Below are 18557 nucleotides of genomic sequence, written 5' to 3'. Positions count from 1 at the left end.
GGATTACAGTCACAGAGGTGCTTCTCACTTTGCTTAAAATCACAGTTTTTTTTTCTGTGTCAGGCTTTGGACTCAACAAATTGAGCAGACAGCTGAGAAGAGTTTTTGTTTCACAAAGTCAAAAAGTCATGACTTGGTCTGGTCTTGATTTGAGTTAACAGGAATATTTTACATGTTTTCTTTAAAGTGTGGTTAAAGTTTTAATGTCAGTAGCACTAAATCCTCTCTGAAAAGATGAGATGTGTAACTGATTTAATATTTCATCTCTCAACGTGTTATATTACACATGCAATTACCTTTCCAATGCACAATGACTTTGTCTTGGTAAATTGCATTACATGTGCCAAAGGATATGGTTTGTGATAATTATTTGTTTCTCATTTGTGAGATGCAATCATTTGAAGACTAACTAGATTAGCTTGTGTCAAAATGTTCCTTTTTATACATAATTGCACATATAACAGACCCACAGCGTTAAGTGTCGCAGTTTATCTTCCTTCTGATACCCTTCTGAGAGACTTCTTACATCTACTGTATATTAAATCAAATTGATCATATACATGTATTTTAATTAATTGTTTCATTTTTCTTTGTTACTTTATTTTCATTATCGTTACCAAAGTTCACTCTCATATTTGTCTTGGCTTTCAAAACACAAAGATAAAGCAGACGGCAGAGCAGTTAGTTGGAACCTGCACATACCAGGACTGATCATGACTGATGACTGATCTCATATACACACACAAAGATAAACATTTAATAAATGTCATACCTTGTTTTGATGCATGAATGCCATTTTCTTTAGACACACAAGCATTCACAATACACACACAGTATATATTACACACACACATACACACACAGACATGAATCAATGTTTGAAGTCTCGGACATCAATGCAAAACAAAGCAAAATAGAAAAAAGATACATTAATAGAAAGACCTGTCAGTTGCACACACACACACACACACATGCACAAACCACGTACACATTCACATAAACGCACGCACACACACAATCAGAGTCCCTCCTGAGGCAACAAACACACTTAAGGGTCCCCGCAGATGTGAAACGGAACAATGGAAAGAAAAAATGAAGACAAAGTACTTCCTGGTACTTCCTGGAAAAAAGGTTTAATGGCTGTCAGGTTTATTTTCAACATACACAAACACACAAATGACACACCTCCAGGAATACACACACACACAAACACACACACGCACGCACACACACACGACTATATACAGTATACACAGATAGATAAAGATGAAACACACACACACACACACACACACGGTCTCACAGGGGAGTAAGTGTGTATATCTGGTCTCTTGAGTTTGTCTTTGATATTTAGAGTTCATGATTCATAGATGAACTGTTATGCAAGCGTAATGGAGCACTCTGTGTGTGTTTGTGTTTTGTGTGCGTGTGCATCTTCAAAAGGTCAGCCGAAGAATTTGTCTCTCATCCCAACAGACACGCAGACATGGAGCAGTCTTGTATACCATACTCATGACACACATGTAAGACGCACGGCAAAAGAACATGCAGCCAGGAAGTCATCGCAAGGAGCACCGATGTGAAAACGGACCTCTCAATGTAAAAAGAATAAGAATACAGGACACATGAATATAAATAATAATGAATCATGTATCATGTATCATGAATCATGTATATAATAATACATGAATATAAAGTGTAAACATTACGTTAGTCCCAACTGATGGAGGGATGACCAAGACAACAGCTCTGGGCTGTGAGCCAAGAGTCGCCCACACATATATCACCGTGAACAGTAATTCTCATAGACAGTATCAGAAGCAGGGTTCAGCCATACAGTTTCACCTTGAGTCCAGAGAAATATCTGCATGTATATCACCACATGTTCAACTAATTTTGATCAAAAGAAGAGTTTGCCCCATGATTTCTCTTCGCTTTAAATTGTCACACAGAGAAAAATAAAAACTAACTTTCTGATCCCAAACAAACGCCATCGGATTCATATTAAGACAAAAAATTAGGCTATGATAACCTGAATTAGATACACGCTAATCAACAGAAACTGCAACCAAAATGTGGACCATCGCCATCAGCTCCAACCATATCATCACAGTCACTCTCAAGAAACTGCAACCATCCTGACATCTGGATACTTACGCTACGTTCACACTACGAGCGACCAAAGCAACAAAATGGCCAGCGTGACCAGCTACAATGTCGGCGAGTTGCTGTTAAAGTGTTGCTCAAGCGCTCGATGACGTAGTTATGTCGTTAAATAGCACTGAGAACTGAGGCCTGTACTATGAAGCGAGTTCAACATACCCAGGGTATCTTCTCGTTATCTGGCTTAACTAACCTTATCAAACGAGATCCCGCTAAACAGTCCTACGACGGTGGTTATCAACTCGGTATATCAACCCAGGGTTTTTCAATCTGGATATGAACGCGTTCACATGAAAGGGGCGGTGTTTGCAGCATATGACCAATCACAAACATGGACAAGTCAGAGCGGCATATTTTGTAAACTAAGAACAAACTATAATATTAGACAAATACGAAGACGTTAAACACATAATCCAGGCTTAAATTAACACAGTTGAAGCTGTCAAATGCAGGAAGGACAGAAGGTAAAAGAACAAATCGTCGATGTGTGAATGCGTAAATTAGCAGATCTATTAATTTAACGGCCTGAAAAGTCAGATATAGTCGGCTAAATGGGGCAGTGATATTATAAAAAGCTTTCAGAGTATAATGGATGAATAGATTACACTTCATTATGCCCTTTGATAAAGATGTGGTGTGTATGACTATTTCAGCCATTTTTCAGCTGCTTCTCCGACTCCGGTGGTGTGAAACGGACTTGAAAGAAAGTAAAGAAATAAATATAAAAACATAATTTAAAGCGGTAAGCACCCACAGCGTACAGCCAGCTGTCCTTCCTGCATTTGTCAGTTCAAACTGTGTTGTTTTTAGCCTGGATTATGATTTAAAATCTTCATATTTGTGTAATATTATCATATGATCCGTGCATTGACCTATGATGGTCAGTAGGCATTGCTTTTATATGAGTTGATCTCTTACCTGGAACATAACCTGCTGCTGGTGTTCAGCATAATTTACCATGGCGATCTACCCCGGTAAGAAGTGAACCACCGTCGTAGGACGGAAAACCCAGGGTTAACCCTGAAGTACAGGCCTCTGGCTAATGGCATTGTTTTGTATGGAACAGAACAGGGTGAAACAAAAACATATGATTAGTTGATGCTTCACTGCATCATTGGGACGCTGAAAAAAGTTCAGACCAGCTCAACTGTATTTATAGTGTGCCACACCCGTCACACGCACAATTGTAAGGCGTCAGTTTGTAGCTTCATGTCACCGACTTCCATTGGAAATGACTTGTAGAATGTTGCAGTGTTGCTCGTAGTGTGAACACAGCATTAGTCATAAACAATATATGATTTCTTAATACAGCGCTTGTTGTGAATACTTCATGAACTTCTGTTATATACTGTATTCCCCAACACAGTTCAACCACCTTGCAGGTCATCACTATTGCCTCAGAAATTGCCTGTGAATCATCCAGCACTCATACATCACCGACCATGTACATTCACACATCGCCTTACCTTCATATACAGCTTTGAAGCCCTGTGCGCTGACGGCAAAGTCTGTGGTAAACCACAAGGCCAATATAGATCCACTGCTGACAATAGGGGAAGGCAGCATGAATCCTGACAACCTGAAAAACACAAAGAAATGTCTCTGAATCACAGCAAGACAATTGACTGTTGAAATGAGGCAACATCGAACATGAAACATGGCAAAGTACACAAGTATGTGATAGTAATATACAATTGCGTTCAGTGTTGATGGTGTGGTTAAGGCCCACAGCCCTGAAGCCATAAAGACCCCTGCTGGTCTGAGATCCGGTCCCTCCAAGACCTTCTCTTTTATGTTTTCCTGACTCCACATTACTCTTCGGTTTCCTGCTATCCTCTTCATTGAAGAAAAAGATAGTGAAGGGAGTGATTTTCCCACTCTCTAAAAATAAATTATATGAATTTGATGCGCCACTGAGCTACAGTGAACAAGATCCACTATTCATGATAACCAGCCATGCCGTGAGCGCAGACACTCTGAAATAAATAATGAAAAAACGCAAATAAAAACATAGTGTAATTCAAGAATTTACACTAGAGCAGCGTGTGATGGGAAAGACAGGTGTTGTTGGACTCTGATACAACAAGGTGAGCTCTCATTACACCGGAGGTTGAGCTGAAACAGCCCTTTGATTCTTAATTGAGAGTTGACGGTTAAACGATTTGGGGAGGAGAATAGGGAGGGAATAACACAAAACTGAAGGAGCTGGAATTCAAAGAGGTGAATAGTGTATTGAATTGCAGAGATAATGAAGCAAACATAATGTAGAGTAAAGCGTTGATATAATTAAGAAACGATTATACTCATAATGTTATGACTGGACGTTCTGGCATGGAATGAAATCATTTCAAGGTTAATCCAAGGTGAGCTAAATGACAACTTGCTGCTTTTGTGATAGAAGTATATAAAAGCAGAAGACAAAGACGCAGCACAAAGCTACTATGAGGAACTTTCAGTTTGTATTGATTTCAGTGGCCCCTGTGGACAAAAGCGGTATTGTTTCTGAGCACCAGAGTCCCTTTAAAAAAAACTAATTTTACTGCAGCAGGGTCTGCCCCGCCGCAGTCATGGTTCTGGTTCTCCCATGCCTCCCTTTCCTCCAGTGGGCCCAGCAATACGGCGTGGGCCTCCAGCAGCGTAGTGTCAGTGTTGGCTCCCAACAGAGCCAAAGAGATCGAGGCAAAGCTCTGCTCCTTGCCGGAGGAGGAGCGGTTGCTGCTGGGCGGGAAGCTCTCCACCTCCCGCCGAACTCCAACTGCAGGTCGAAGGCAGCAGCAAAGCCGGTTCTGGGTCTATCTGCGGCGGACTGGTTGCTGCCGGAGGCCCCGCTGGAGTCTGAGCTGAAGGAGTTTCCGATGAACCTGCAGGATTTCTTCAGAATTGGACCCCGTGGCACTAATGACAGGCATTAACTATAACTATATAGAAATAGCCAATCATCTCGCTGATGGTTTACTTATGTAGGTCACATAGAAGCATCAGTATTAAAGTGAGACTGTTTCATAACCTGTTAAAAGTTCCTCATGGTAACTTTAAGTTAGGCATCTACAGCTCCACAAAGACTCACTATAGTAGTGCATGTATCAAAAAAAAAATCTTAAATTGCCACTGCAAAGAGTAAAAACTTTGCAGCAACAAAAATAAAACCCAAACCAAACCCAAACTTTAACAGCGTGTTTTTCAAATGGATAAATGGACAACTCCTGGTGTTAAACTCTGTTAAGGTGTGCCATTTAAAGATGATGCAGTTCTGTTTGTTGTATCAGACCATGATGCTTCCTGGTGAGCTCTGAGTTTAATGAGAGGCTGAGCTGAACAACAACACACAGACACAGTCCTATACACATGATTAGTGGGTCCGGTCTATTACCAGCTAGTTTACAGCTAACATCTGTCCAACAGTCAGTACCTTGGCTGTTTGGGGCGAATAGACATGTAAGCAAGGAGGATGTTTGCTTCTTTGACACAGACACAGTAGACAAAGATGCTGCTTGAGTTAAAGGAGCTAAATTCTAAATTCAGAGCATATCTTTTGCCTCCACACAGCTCTCAACATGATGACGGTTGAGCCAGTGGCTCGCAGCTCGCAGCTTAGCAGTGCTAACAATGAAAACAACGGCAACAGTGCTGACCGAGCTAACAGTGTGAACCTGATGGGAAACCGGAGGGTGGGTGCTAAAAGGTACGGACGGCCAGCCCGGCTATGTAAACAAAACACAGAGATGCTGGGATTACAACACACACAGAGGGAGTGTGACTCTCTTATCATGTTCAAAGTATATCTACAGTATGTCCAAATCCTCCCCCCATAGCTTCTTTGTATTGATTTGAGGATCTGGTCAGAAGGCCAGTGGACACCTCCCTGTGGAATTATTCTGGAAAAGTCCGCCTGGGAGTCCTTGGGGCAGACCAAGAACCCACAGGAGCGAGTATATTCTACCTGGCCTGGGAACACCTGAGTATCCCCGCAGGAAGAGCTGCACAACTTGGCTGAGGAGAGGGACTCCTGGGCAACCTTGAATTTCCTGCTGCCACTGCGACCAGACCCGGACAAGCAGCGGCAAAAACAGGAATGAATAGATAAAAGCATTTATTAAATAGCTTTTTCTTTTTTTCAGTTGTTATTATTTATGTTCAAGCAGAGCAGGAAATTAATAAGCATTAAGTGACACCACTTTACTTCCGAGTGTACATGGAAGCAAGCCAACTAAAGTGCAGAGTTAAGTATATCCAAATCAGGAGAACAATGATTCAACATAAGTTTGGACACAATCATAGTCCTCGGGTCTCTATGCACAAAAGTATGCAACAATGAAAGCTTAGGGGAGACAAAACCAAAGGGAATGAGAGTAGAGGGGAAAATAAAGGGAAAAGAATGACAGACAGAGGATTCAAGTGCTAATGTAATCAAGGTGTGATGGAAATGAGTCTGGTTTCTGTATTATTGGCAGTCATTTTTCATCATTTGAAAGGTCAACTAGGTCAACAGAGAGGTGGGCCGGGGTGAAACATAAAAAAGGAGAGAATGAAAGTGATAAAGTGGAAAGGAGGCAAAAAGGTTTGGAGGAAGAGAAAGAAAGATAGATGGACAAAAAGTGTGAGCCATTTAACGGTGAAAGCAGAGCACGGTGAAAAATGAATAATTTTAATTCTCCGGCCTCAAAGCAAGGACACAAAGGACAGACAAGAATGGATGAAGGGAGCACACGAAAAGCGACAAACAGAAAGAGAGATGGAGGGAAAAGAGACGAGACAGAGGAAATGGAAGGACAGAACGGAGAGGTGAGCGGCGAGACGAGACAAAAGGAGAAGAGAGAAGGATGAGAAAGGCTTTGCCTATAATAGGTGTAAATAAGATTTTTACTTTACTTAGCCACAGCAGTGTCTGGCACCTCAAATGTCTTTGTTCAATTTGAATGAAGTTGGATTACTGAGCCAGTAATTGAACTTCTGTGTTATTTTGGTTCTTAGATGTTTTTGAGTGTGTCTGGGCTAATTAAATGTTGTGTGCTGGATATTCCAGTAGAGGGTAGGACATGCTAATAGTTTTACAATTAATGTGAGTAAACTTAAGAAACACCCAGGGAAACATATAATTATTATGATTCATTATTCTGTATAACTATATTAGTTGATGATTTGTCAAGTTGAATTGATTACTCACTTATTCTTTTGTATTATTTGTATTTGTTTTTAGCTACATACTATTTGGCATACTATGGTAATACAAATGACAATCAATACACACTATGTATGTGAAAACTCCTTTCACAGACTCCTCCTTGAGGTTTACATTCAGTTTTACACTAGAACACCAGCTAGCCCCCTTTTCTTCCAAACTTTTCTTAATTTGCTTTTTTTATAAAACATAATCTCAATCAGAAAGTACTGTCAAAATAGTGCAAGTTTGTTAATTATATTAATTCTAATTAGTTAATTTAATTTTTCTAACATTTTCAATTGTAGCTCTGTGTAATTACAGTCTATTTGTTTTTTTCTTTAAGCTAAATATACAGTATATTGTGCTTCTGTTCACCTCTAAATTCTCATTTGTTATTATATGTGGGAGGCTGGACGTTATTGACTGACTTAATTGCACTAACTACCTGCCAATACAGGTAATGCTAGCTAAGTTACTGTGAGCTTTCTGCTATTTCTACATCTCTTTAAATGCAATACAATCGCTAACTAAACCAAACAGGCAAGGCTAAGAGGAAATGTATGTTCTGATGCCATTAGGTGTCGTGATTTTCTTTTTTTCTGTTCTTATATCACATTTACCTAAAGCCTAATCCACCTTATCTCATCCATTTTTTGAGCTTTTTATCATATCATATACTGTCTATTTAATCTTGATTCTGTGGATTGCATCAGATTGGCATTTCTGTCTTTGGCAGTTTCACATTGTCTACCTTTTCAGGCTGTGTGCTGCATTTTTAGTGCACCTTCTCTATTTCTCTCAACCAGACAGAGAATCGCCTGGTCACAGGCTATAATAAATCATCTTGGTGGCCCACAAGGGACAGCAGCTGCATTGTCACATGAATATTTCACCACTCAACAAATAAAATGTGAACAAATTGAAATAACTGATTGGAATCAGGCTTTGCTCCTTCCCTTTTTAATTTCATGGGCATATTAACTTCCAAGAGCATTTCTTCCTTAGGCCAAGGTTAATTGTTGACACAGGTCAGAGATTTAGAGAGTGGTTGGCTGGTACGTAAGGGACCTCTATTGATGAAAAGAGATACTGGCTGCAGTATGGAGCTACCATGGCTGCTAGTGAAAAACGCACCTTTTAACAAGCTCTGGTATTGGCCTAGATGAATATTTAGCTCAAACAAATGTATTAATAAATTATGTATTGATTGGAAAAACATGTTGCATTGCAATTGTATTCCTTATATAGATACATATCAAAGGTTAAAAATCACCCTAATCAGTGCAAATTGTACACCTTAAGCGAAACATACAGTGTAAATCCAAATACAAGCATTATCATCCCATTTCTGTCCGTCTCTGGGAATAAAATGGTGCTGTGACACACACACACGATCAGTCTGTAGTCAGTCAGTCATTCATGTAATGAGCAGTAATCGTCTAGCTGTCACTGTACTGATGGACTGACATGATTCTATATCCCTGTTTAGCTCTGTTTCTCTGTCTTTGCGTGTCTCTCTCTCTCCGTCTGTCTCTTCTCCCTCTCGCCCTGCTCTCTTTCCATCTCGCTCTCCCTCCCAATCAGGCCAGCACACTGATCCTACGGCTGTTTGACATTTATACAAAAATAAGTGAGGCGGGTTGAGAGTATGTGACCGTTTATCCAGTTGGCCAACTGTCCAACCAGTCAACCAGCTTATGTAATCAGGCAGCCACTCAGCGATTCCAGCCAGCCAGTCTTTACAGTCTGTGTGCCTTTCTGCTGCTTCGTCCATCTGTCCGACTGCCCGTCTGTATCTGTCTGTTTTGACAGTGCGTCAGACTGTGGACATGTCTGATGTTGACAGGCTCTTATAACGCTAGGATTACTGTTTAGATTGGAGGGTAGTAAAGGCATAATGTGATATTGGAAAGTAGCATCAGTGTTATTTTCATCGCCATCACATGACGACTGTTCCACAGATTAGACAGGGAAAAGAAACCCTATAGCAAATCTCGGTAAAGCTGCATGTAAGATTTCCATGAATAAAGCAACAGCTGAGATGGGATCAATGATCCTCCAACTGTTGAGAAGATATGTGTGTGTCATCGAGTTTAACAGCTCCAGAAGTAGCTATGGTTCAAACAAGACCACTGAAGCCTTAATTTGCCCCTTCAGTTATCGGTGTATTCAGGAAAACTGTAAAATACAAAAGGCACACCGTGTGCAACCCGATATCACGCCAAAGCATGTAATAGACCCGCCTGGCCACCAGAGGATAGTGTGTCAGTGTCACGGTTTGCTTCGCAGAGATGTGAATAATACACGCCTGTATGAAGGTGCTGTACCAGCAGGGGGCAACAAAACCACTCAGGTTTAGGCGACAAATCCACTTAGTTAGGTTAAGGGAAAACATCATGTTGGGCTTAAAATAGGTACTTAAACTTATTAAAACTCGTATGGAAACAATGTTACGTAATGACGGAAAACACGTGACAAACGTCCCTACAAAACACGAGACAAACGTCACTACAAAACACGAGACAAACGTCACTACAAAACACGTGACAAACGTCCCTACAAAACACGTGACAAACGTCCCTACAAAACACGAGACAAACGTCACTACAAAACACGTGACAAACGTCACTACAAAACACGAGACAAACGTCACTACAAAACACGAGACAAACGTCACTACAAAACACGTGACAATGTCACTACAAAACACGAGACAAACGTCACTACAAAACACGTGACAAACGTCACTACAAAGCACGTGACAAACGTCACTACAAAACACGTGACAAACGTCACTACAAAACACGTGACAAATGTCACTACAAAACACGAGACAAACGTCCCTACAAAACACGTGACAATGTCACTACAAAACACGAGACAAACGTCCCTACAAAACACGAGACAAACGTCACTACAAAACACGTGACAAACGTCACTACAAAACACGTGACAAACGTCACTACAAAACACGTGACAAACGTCCCTACAAAACACGAGACAATGTCACTACAAAACACGAGACAAACGTCCCTACAAAACACGAGACAAACGTCACTACAAAACACGTGACAAACGTCACTACAAAACACGTGACAAACGTCACTACAAAACACGTGACAAACGTCCCTACAAAACACGAGACAATGTCACTACAAAACACGAGACAAACGTCACTACAAAACACGTGACAAACGTCACTACAAAACACGTGACAAACGTCACTACAAAACACGTGACAAACGTCCCTACAAAACACGAGAAAATGTCACTACAAAACACGAGACAAACGTCACTACAAAACACGAGACAAACGTCACTACAAAACACGAGACAAACGTCACCAACGTAACTTACAAAACAAAACACCGTCCTCGAACACGGGTCTCCCGTTTGAAAGTCCTGTGTTTGTCTATGAAAAGGCTCAGTGATGTAGAGCCGACGTCTTGTGGCATGATAAGTAAGGGATAATGTACAGCTGTTCATTGTTGTGAAAGAATCCCCGACAGGGTGATGCTGCACCTCGACGCGGAGCGGAGGGGTCTCTCATCGCCCTGAAGGGGATTCTTTCACTAGCTGTATATTATCCCGCTTCTTACACGGCTACTTAGTGAAGAAATAAAAAATGTGACACAAAAACGGTCCTCCGGAGTCCGACATCAGAACTGCGGCCATAGCAACGGTCTGCTATACATAGTAGTATTCAACACAGCCGTGTAATAATGTATGATAAAGCAATGACTGTAAACTCATTTAGCAGTAATATTCTCCCTTCAGTCATACCACAACCATATTTCAACCATGTATTAAAACTAGCCAGTGATGCCGTCTAAATACTAAAGCTGGGAAAGCTGTAAGAAAGAAGCCATGATGGCACAAAGGTGGGAAAAGAGGAAGAAAACAAATGAGTCGGCTCAAAAAGAGTTGTTAGTATTTTGGTGAGAAATGGCTTGTTTTGCTAAGAATAGACATCTAAGAAGAGGCAGGTCTGTTTCCATCACCACACCACTCCTCTGTCAGTGAAGTCACAGGCTGAGAACAGAGTGTCACTGCACATTTATTAACGTCACAGTTATCCACTTGAAGTCTTGTTATTATGGGATTCACAGATGGGATTGTGGAGATAAGTTGTCACTTGTGTATATTAGTAATATATAATTTGCTTTAACACACCCCTCATTTAATCATTTCAGTAGAACAACCCAATTTAATGTTGACTTTCATATCTGCAAATGTATGCATCTGGATCAAACCTGATGACATTCAGTATGTCCCTGCAGTCTTCTTGGCTTACAAGTGGCCCACCAGGCAGAACATTTCAATAACTCAGCTTTTAAAGTTAGTTCAGTTATTTTTTGGCAGCTCACTGTATTTCAGTGAGTGAACTCATGTGGAATAGATATGTGAGTGTAGAATCTGCACAACGAGGGCACTAATTCCCTCTGTAAGGGTAGACTCGGAGCCTACAGGTGGAGCTGGGGCTTTTGAATCGCTATATGAACATCAGTAGCGGCGGCGACAGCGGCAGCCGCTAGTGACAGCATACCGTAGCTTTTAGGTGAGTGATGTGGCAGCAGGCATGAAGCAAGAGAGCGAGCAGAGCACTGACGGCTTAAGTACACGCCATGATTAAAAGGCTGTGATGGATATATGTTGCAGTGAGAGGAGTACGCCATGTGAGTGCAGAGGCGGACTCGAGTCGGCTATCTGAACTAGCTCACAGGCTTCTTTCATTGCAGGTGAATAGAGAGTATGGAAAAAAAGATTATTTTGCCATAAAGCATTTCTGTGAAATCAAACCTGCCAACATACATGAAAAAATGCAGCATTAAAAGACCAGAAGACGCTGCTGGTCTTCTAATTTATTTATACTACTGTCTCTAAATTAATGTGTTATTGAACTATTGATGTTTAAATGCTGATCCTCTTCTCTTCTCTTTAAGGATTTATGTTGATATTGAGCAGTACTGACTGAATATATTTCAAAACACTTTTTCCTCAGGTCTCATGCGCTGTTTTCTAGCGATGGCCGTGACAACCTGTATCAATCACACCTTAACAAGGCGAAATTGGGAGTGATGTTTGCAGCCTGGGGATTTTAACACCTCGCAGGTTTAAAGAAAGCTTGTGAACAGGCAGTTGTCGGTTGAAATCCACAGGCCAGCAGGGGAAATCCTGACAGGGAGAGTAAAGAGGAGACTTATTCAGCGACCATTGTAATGTGCTTGACCGAGGCACTTGACCTCCAGCTGCTCTGGTGATGCTGGAACAATAGACGACTGTGATGGGAAGCTCACAGGTGTAGAATAAATGAAAGGGAAAAAATAGGCCAGATTTCCACTGTCCGTGTCGAGGTATAACTTTCCAATGACTCATCTTATCCGAGGCAAGGTGCTCCCAAAACCTGAAAATGATGTTATGTTTGCTTTTCTAAAGGTGTGAACAGTCTAGAGTCGTGACTGAAAAAGTATGACTGAAAACCACAATGTTGATGGTTTAAAGAGAGTCGTGAGTCACACTTTGATGGATTTAAATGCAAAATGTTTCAGAAAATGAGCCAATGGTTAAATCGCCTGGATTTTTTAAGTGTTACTGTACCTTAAAAATCATTAAATGTGGTTAATCTGCCGGTCAGCAGTCGGTGAGTGCCCGTCGGTCTAGTTCTTTCAGTGAATCCCGCACCGTTGGCTCTAGTCTACCCGTGTCGGAGTATTTTTGGCTGATTCGGATGTGAGGATGTGAGGAAAGCAAGCCTACGAGTAAAGTCAAGAGGAAATACACAAAAGGTTCTTCTCATTTTTCATCTTCATCTCATCTGATCATTCCAATACACGGATATTTTCACAACGACATGGCTATCTGGAATGAAGCTCAGTGGTGAGTGAGAGTGGTGTGAAAATGGTCGGCAAACGCTGCTTTGTTTCATGTACGTATCATAACAACGGCTTGTATATCCGCAGTCCTCTGTCTTTTGGTTTCCATTTTTGAATAACGGATACAGACTACTGCGACCTGCTGGTAGGGAGAGTTATTTCATCTAACGCAGGCACACAAGGTACGTGGTAGTTGACCGTCGGCTGTAGTTTTTGCGCTGTGTTCGAGTACAACTTTTTGGCCAAGACAAAGGCGACTTGAGGCGCAACTGGTGGCCTTCGTCGCCGTTAGTTCTTTGAAGTCAGCTTGGTGTGTCTGGGCCTTTAAACATAACATGAACCAAGTGTAATTCATGACTGGAGTCCATTCAGCAAATGTAAAACAACATGACGGTCCACTAAAAATAAGAACAGCTTTCTTCTTTTCAGAAAAAGCTGACTTTGTTTGAGAGATAACAGTAATTTATATCTTTGGTTCCCCATATATCTACTGGCTCTGACGTCTAGAAAAACAATCTGTCACACACAAACCAGAGACGAGACCAACGTAAGCTCATAAAACAAATATTACTCTTTTCCATCTTGCAGAGCATTTGGCTTCTTCTTGCCAACACTATAGATAGACCTCAGACTTGTACAGTAGATGTATGCCCCTGGCTGAGACTATTTGTTTCAACCTGTCATTCTGGGAGTGTAATCCATTTTTTCAGTCTGCCTGGTGGAACACTAGTCTATCAGTGACACAACATAGCTCGGATTAAATGGATAGACAAGAAGCGCTTGTTGGGGAGAAGACAGACACTGAGAGGGAGAAAGAAAAGGCAGTGATCAGATGATGGAAGACATCTTGAGAAGAAGTGAACGTACTGAAAACAACAACCAATCTAATTTTTCTGGGGGGGAAGATTTTTGCTAACATATAAAAACAGCAAAAGAAAAATGATGAGGACACAAAGTAGGACATTTGTTTTATATCATAGGCTTAGTTGGCGGTGTTTCCAGTTTGTGTACAAACTGTAGACAGTATATTGGGGAACACAGTGTGGTATAAATCTGTAAACAGTGGTGGTATGCATCTCTGGGAACAGAGCTGTGAATTTTTGGAAATTGGTGAAGCCAGATAGGGATACACAAAACACCAGAGCCGCTTTTCTCTCTCTGTGCAGCAGAAGTAAAAAAAAAAATGGCCTTAGGCAAGATGGGTATTTTCATTCCTTTTTTAGTTTCTCTCTGTGTTAACACTTAATACATAACTACTGTAGTCATTTGAATCCCTTGTAGCTCCAACTTTAAACCCCACTGAAGATTTTTTTTTTTTTTTAAATGCATTGGGTCCAGACTAAACACAAGGAAGTTTGGCATTTTGGAGATATGAAGTTGAAACCCAACAACTGCAATATGGAAAAAAACAATAATGTGGTTATTTTCCAACCACTCATTATGTGCAGCACTTAAAGATGTTAAGTTGTGTTCATGGATAATTAGTTCTCTGGCTTAATTGTAGACCGCTGGCTATGGAACTAGTTGGCAGTCTACCCAAGGCTAGCTACCGTCGCCTTAAGCTACCTTGTTTTTAAACACTTTTAAAGACTGTCTTTAAACGTATTATTGAGATGTTTAATGATTCTTTCTTTTATTTGTTTTTGGAAGAGGAGAGGAGAGGAGAGGAGAGGAGAAGAGAGGAGAGATGCAAGGCTGCAACTAACTAATTTTTTTTCATTGTCAATTAATATGTTGATTATTTTTCTGATTAATCAATTAGTTCTTTGGTCTATAAAATGTTAGAGAATTGTGAAAAATATCAATCAATGTTTCCCAAAGCCCAAGATGACGTCCTCAAATGTCTTGTTTTGTCCACAACTCATCCATAAAGGAGTAAAGAAACCAGAAAATATTCACATTTTTCCATAAAAAAATTACTCAAACCTATTAATCGATTATCATAATAGTTGGCAATTATTTTAATAGTTGACAACTAATCGATTAATGATGAATCTTTGCAGCTCTAGAGAAGAAAAGAGAAAAGAAGATGAGAGAAGAAAAGATGTTGGAAGTAGATATTTTTGGAGAGATTTATTTTTCACAGGTTTGAGCACATTTCATGCAGAGACATGCAGAGACAGACAGACAAAAAGATCTTATTCTGAAGAGGAATTACAGTGCTTTTGCCTCCGGAAGAGTATGCTTTATGTACTGAGATGCATAAACTCATTCAAACATACAAACGCAGACACACGAACAGGGTTAAAAACACAGGAATTTAGAGGTACACACAGGATCACACAGATCGACTGTTGTGAGGGGTTGAGAGTGCCTTGCTCAAGGGCACTCTGGCAGTGGGTGGCATTTGATTTGTGCGCTAAGAGTATAAGAACCCCGCTGATTCTCTTGGTCCTCAAGCAGCACCCTGCTGCGCAATCCCCCTTATACTGCACTTAAACCAGGAATCTCACCCGCCCACACACTGTCTGTCAAGCTGTCTGTCTATCAGAGCAGGACGGTCTACAGAGGCATGTGCGTGTTTGCATGCATTACAGGTGTGAAACAGAAGTAAATGCAATAATTACTTAGTATTACTTAGTACAATAATGCACTTTATTGATCCCAAATTGGGAAATTTTCAAGATTTTCCCAATTTGAGCTCAATAAAGTGCATCTATCTATCTGTCTATCTATAGTGCAAATATCAATCCTGACATTTGTGCAATTTCTCCACATGAAATCACAAAATCAACAGAGGAACTGCACTCTCTTTAAATTTATGCACCTAAAGAAATAATACATAAATAATCTAAGGTTAGTTTACTTCCACCTTCTTCTACAACAATCACTGATTCCTAAGTAAAGTCGTTAAGACGAAGGAAATGGAGGATGATTGAAATGACTGAGAGCTTCATTTTGATGTGATTTCTATTCAGTGCAACACAAATAAGGAAATCAAGGCACTTTGTGTTTCGTTTAACCTGCATTATTATACTTCCATTTATCATAAGCCTTAAATGCTATTCAGACGAACACCAAGGTCGAAAATAAATGTTGATATTGTACAGTCAAACTATACACTTCAAATCTTGAAAAAGCTTCAAAAATTAGCATTTCAATTGGCGTGTTTTTGTGCAGACACTGAGTTGAAGGTATATTTATCAAGACCGAAGCATAGGAGCAGTATTTCCGTTGCTTTGAACTTTCTTGTCAGAAAATTCAACCTGTGATTTGCCGTATGCTAATTAACACAGGAAATGATTATATATGTCTCTTTTCTCAATGACACATAGTCACAGCTCGCTTAGTTAAATTCCCGTTGAATGAAATAAATGCCACCTTTTTTCCCCTGACTTGCAATTTGCACCAATTATTACAATTATATTGCAAAAATAGCCTGCATTAAAAATGTAAATTGCTTAGCAATTTTTGAGAAAAGTCAACATAATTTTAGGTCACAATAGGCACAAAAAAGCTCCACAAAATCCCAGAGGGACCAATTTGTCTGAGCTGTGGTAAGGAACAGGAGCAAGGCGGCAGGATATTGTGAGTAGGCAGCTGGCAGAGAGCCAAGTCTCGCTGGGTCGTAGACCAGTGTTTTTCTCACTGTGAATCTGGCCCTAACATGGGTCACTGGTTGCTTCAAGTGGGCCCTCACAAGATGATGTTTTATTGAATGGGGATCTCAGGTTGAAACGATGAGGTTGTGAAAGGGGGTCCCATGTGATTAAAGCACTGATTTGTTCCTAGATGGCAAGATAAGAGAGTACATTTACGCATTGGACCATAAACAGAGCAGCTCTAGTTTCTAGTGAAGAATTGTCTTGTATTATAGGAAGCTGTGCTTTGTCCAGTCATCACAACAGAAGACATTTCTATTGAACTGAAAGTTGGTTTAGTCTTTTACCTGAAGAGCAACATCTAGGTGCCTGGGTCCATGTCAATAATCATGATCTGGAGGCATCAAAGTTCAAATGTGGCCACCGAGGTTTAACTGCACTTTAGAAAGCCCATTCTGCCTAGCAGCAGCAGCCTCAGCAAGGGTTTGTGGGTATCCAGACTGCTGGCTGTTAGCCAAGACTCTGGGTCCTCCAGACTAAAGTACACTGTCTCTCACACACACACACACGCACACGCAACCTCGTTTTAGTTTTCAAGTCTATAGAGGCATAATGCACGCCATACACCAACCACCTCCTGAACCTCATATTTGGAAGTGTTGCACCTTCACAAACAACTAGATTACATAACATGCATCTGCCAGTCAGCAGTGCCTGGTTTCCCAAACATAACACTGTTTTTTTAATGGTAAAAGAAGAACAAGAAAATATGAAAAACAACTTGTTTTCAGAGGACTAGAGGAGATTTGAATGCAGCATGTGTTGTGATGTTAATATGATGGCCCGTACAGACAACTTAGAGGCAATAAAATGCTACAAAAATACCAAAATGGTGCAGGTATAAAAAAAAAAATGCTGTATTATTAAGTTCAAGTTAAGTTATTTTTGCTTAAAACATACAGTATTTTATTAGTGTGTCCTGCGGACCCTGGGATTTAAGTTGTTGCGCATGTAATCACTCTGTCCCCAGTTCAAGTGCAGCCAGGGACCTTTGTTGCATGTCCTCTCTCTCCCCTCATTCCCTGTCAGCTCTCTACTGTATGCTATCTAATAAAGGCATGAAATGGTTTCCAAATGACATCTGAGAGACTCTTTGTCTCTCAAACTTCAATAGTGTATATACACAAATCCCTGGTGCACATGGCAATGGCAGAAAAGTAAAATGAAAACTGGCCCAAAGCCTGACATTGGCTCTTTTCCATCAGTTATGTGGGACACTTGGAACAAAAACAAAAAAAGCTAAAAGTTGTGAATGTGAGTCATGGATATGCGCCAAACATAGGGGCTCTTGGCAAACACGCTTATCCATTTGAAAAACAAAACAACAAAACAGAGATAGAAAGGTGATTAAATAATCAGGATTATGGAGGTGCATCTTCCATGGTGGTTCACAGAAACATTGCCAAAATCTGCCTAGTGCATCACCACTTTGTAGTTTACCTAAACTGTAGCGGTGAAAAGCTGGGTAAGGAAGCAAAACAAATTATTGTAATTGTTTTAAACAAAAAAAATATTAAAAAATCAACTATTCTATCAATACTGTGTTCAGACTGACAACAGCACTATGTGACAATACAACCCGATATCATGCCAAAGTGTGCAATAGATCCGTCAGTCCACCAGAGGATAGCATGTCAGTGTCACGTTTTGCCTCGCTGAGGCGTGAATATTACACATGTGTATGAAGGTGCAGTACCAGCAGGGGGCAACAAAAACACTCACTTAGGTTTAGGCAACAAAACCATTTAGTTAGGTTTA

At 40.5% G+C, this 18557-nt stretch overlaps 1 protein-coding gene across 2 annotated transcripts in view; it reads right to left on the bottom strand.

Moving 5' to 3' along the window:
* The window catches only part of LOC119478662 (CUB and sushi domain-containing protein 1-like), a 460060-nt gene that overhangs the window by 291554 nt on the left and 149949 nt on the right, over window positions 1-18557 (bottom strand). For both annotated transcript variants that reach the window (XM_037753555.1, XM_037753563.1), the window contains exon 3: window positions 3630-3742. In XM_037753555.1, coding sequence (XP_037609483.1) covers window positions 3630-3742 — 113 coding nt within the window. The remainder of the gene's footprint in view (window positions 1-3629; window positions 3743-18557) is intronic.

The sequence above is a fragment of the Sebastes umbrosus genome, chromosome 2, assembly GCF_015220745.1.
Source record: "Sebastes umbrosus isolate fSebUmb1 chromosome 2, fSebUmb1.pri, whole genome shotgun sequence".
Lineage (NCBI taxonomy): Eukaryota > Metazoa > Chordata > Actinopteri > Perciformes > Sebastidae > Sebastes > Sebastes umbrosus.
The sequence above is the reverse complement of the archived record's forward strand: the minus strand, read 5'-3'. Positions and strand labels throughout refer to the sequence as shown.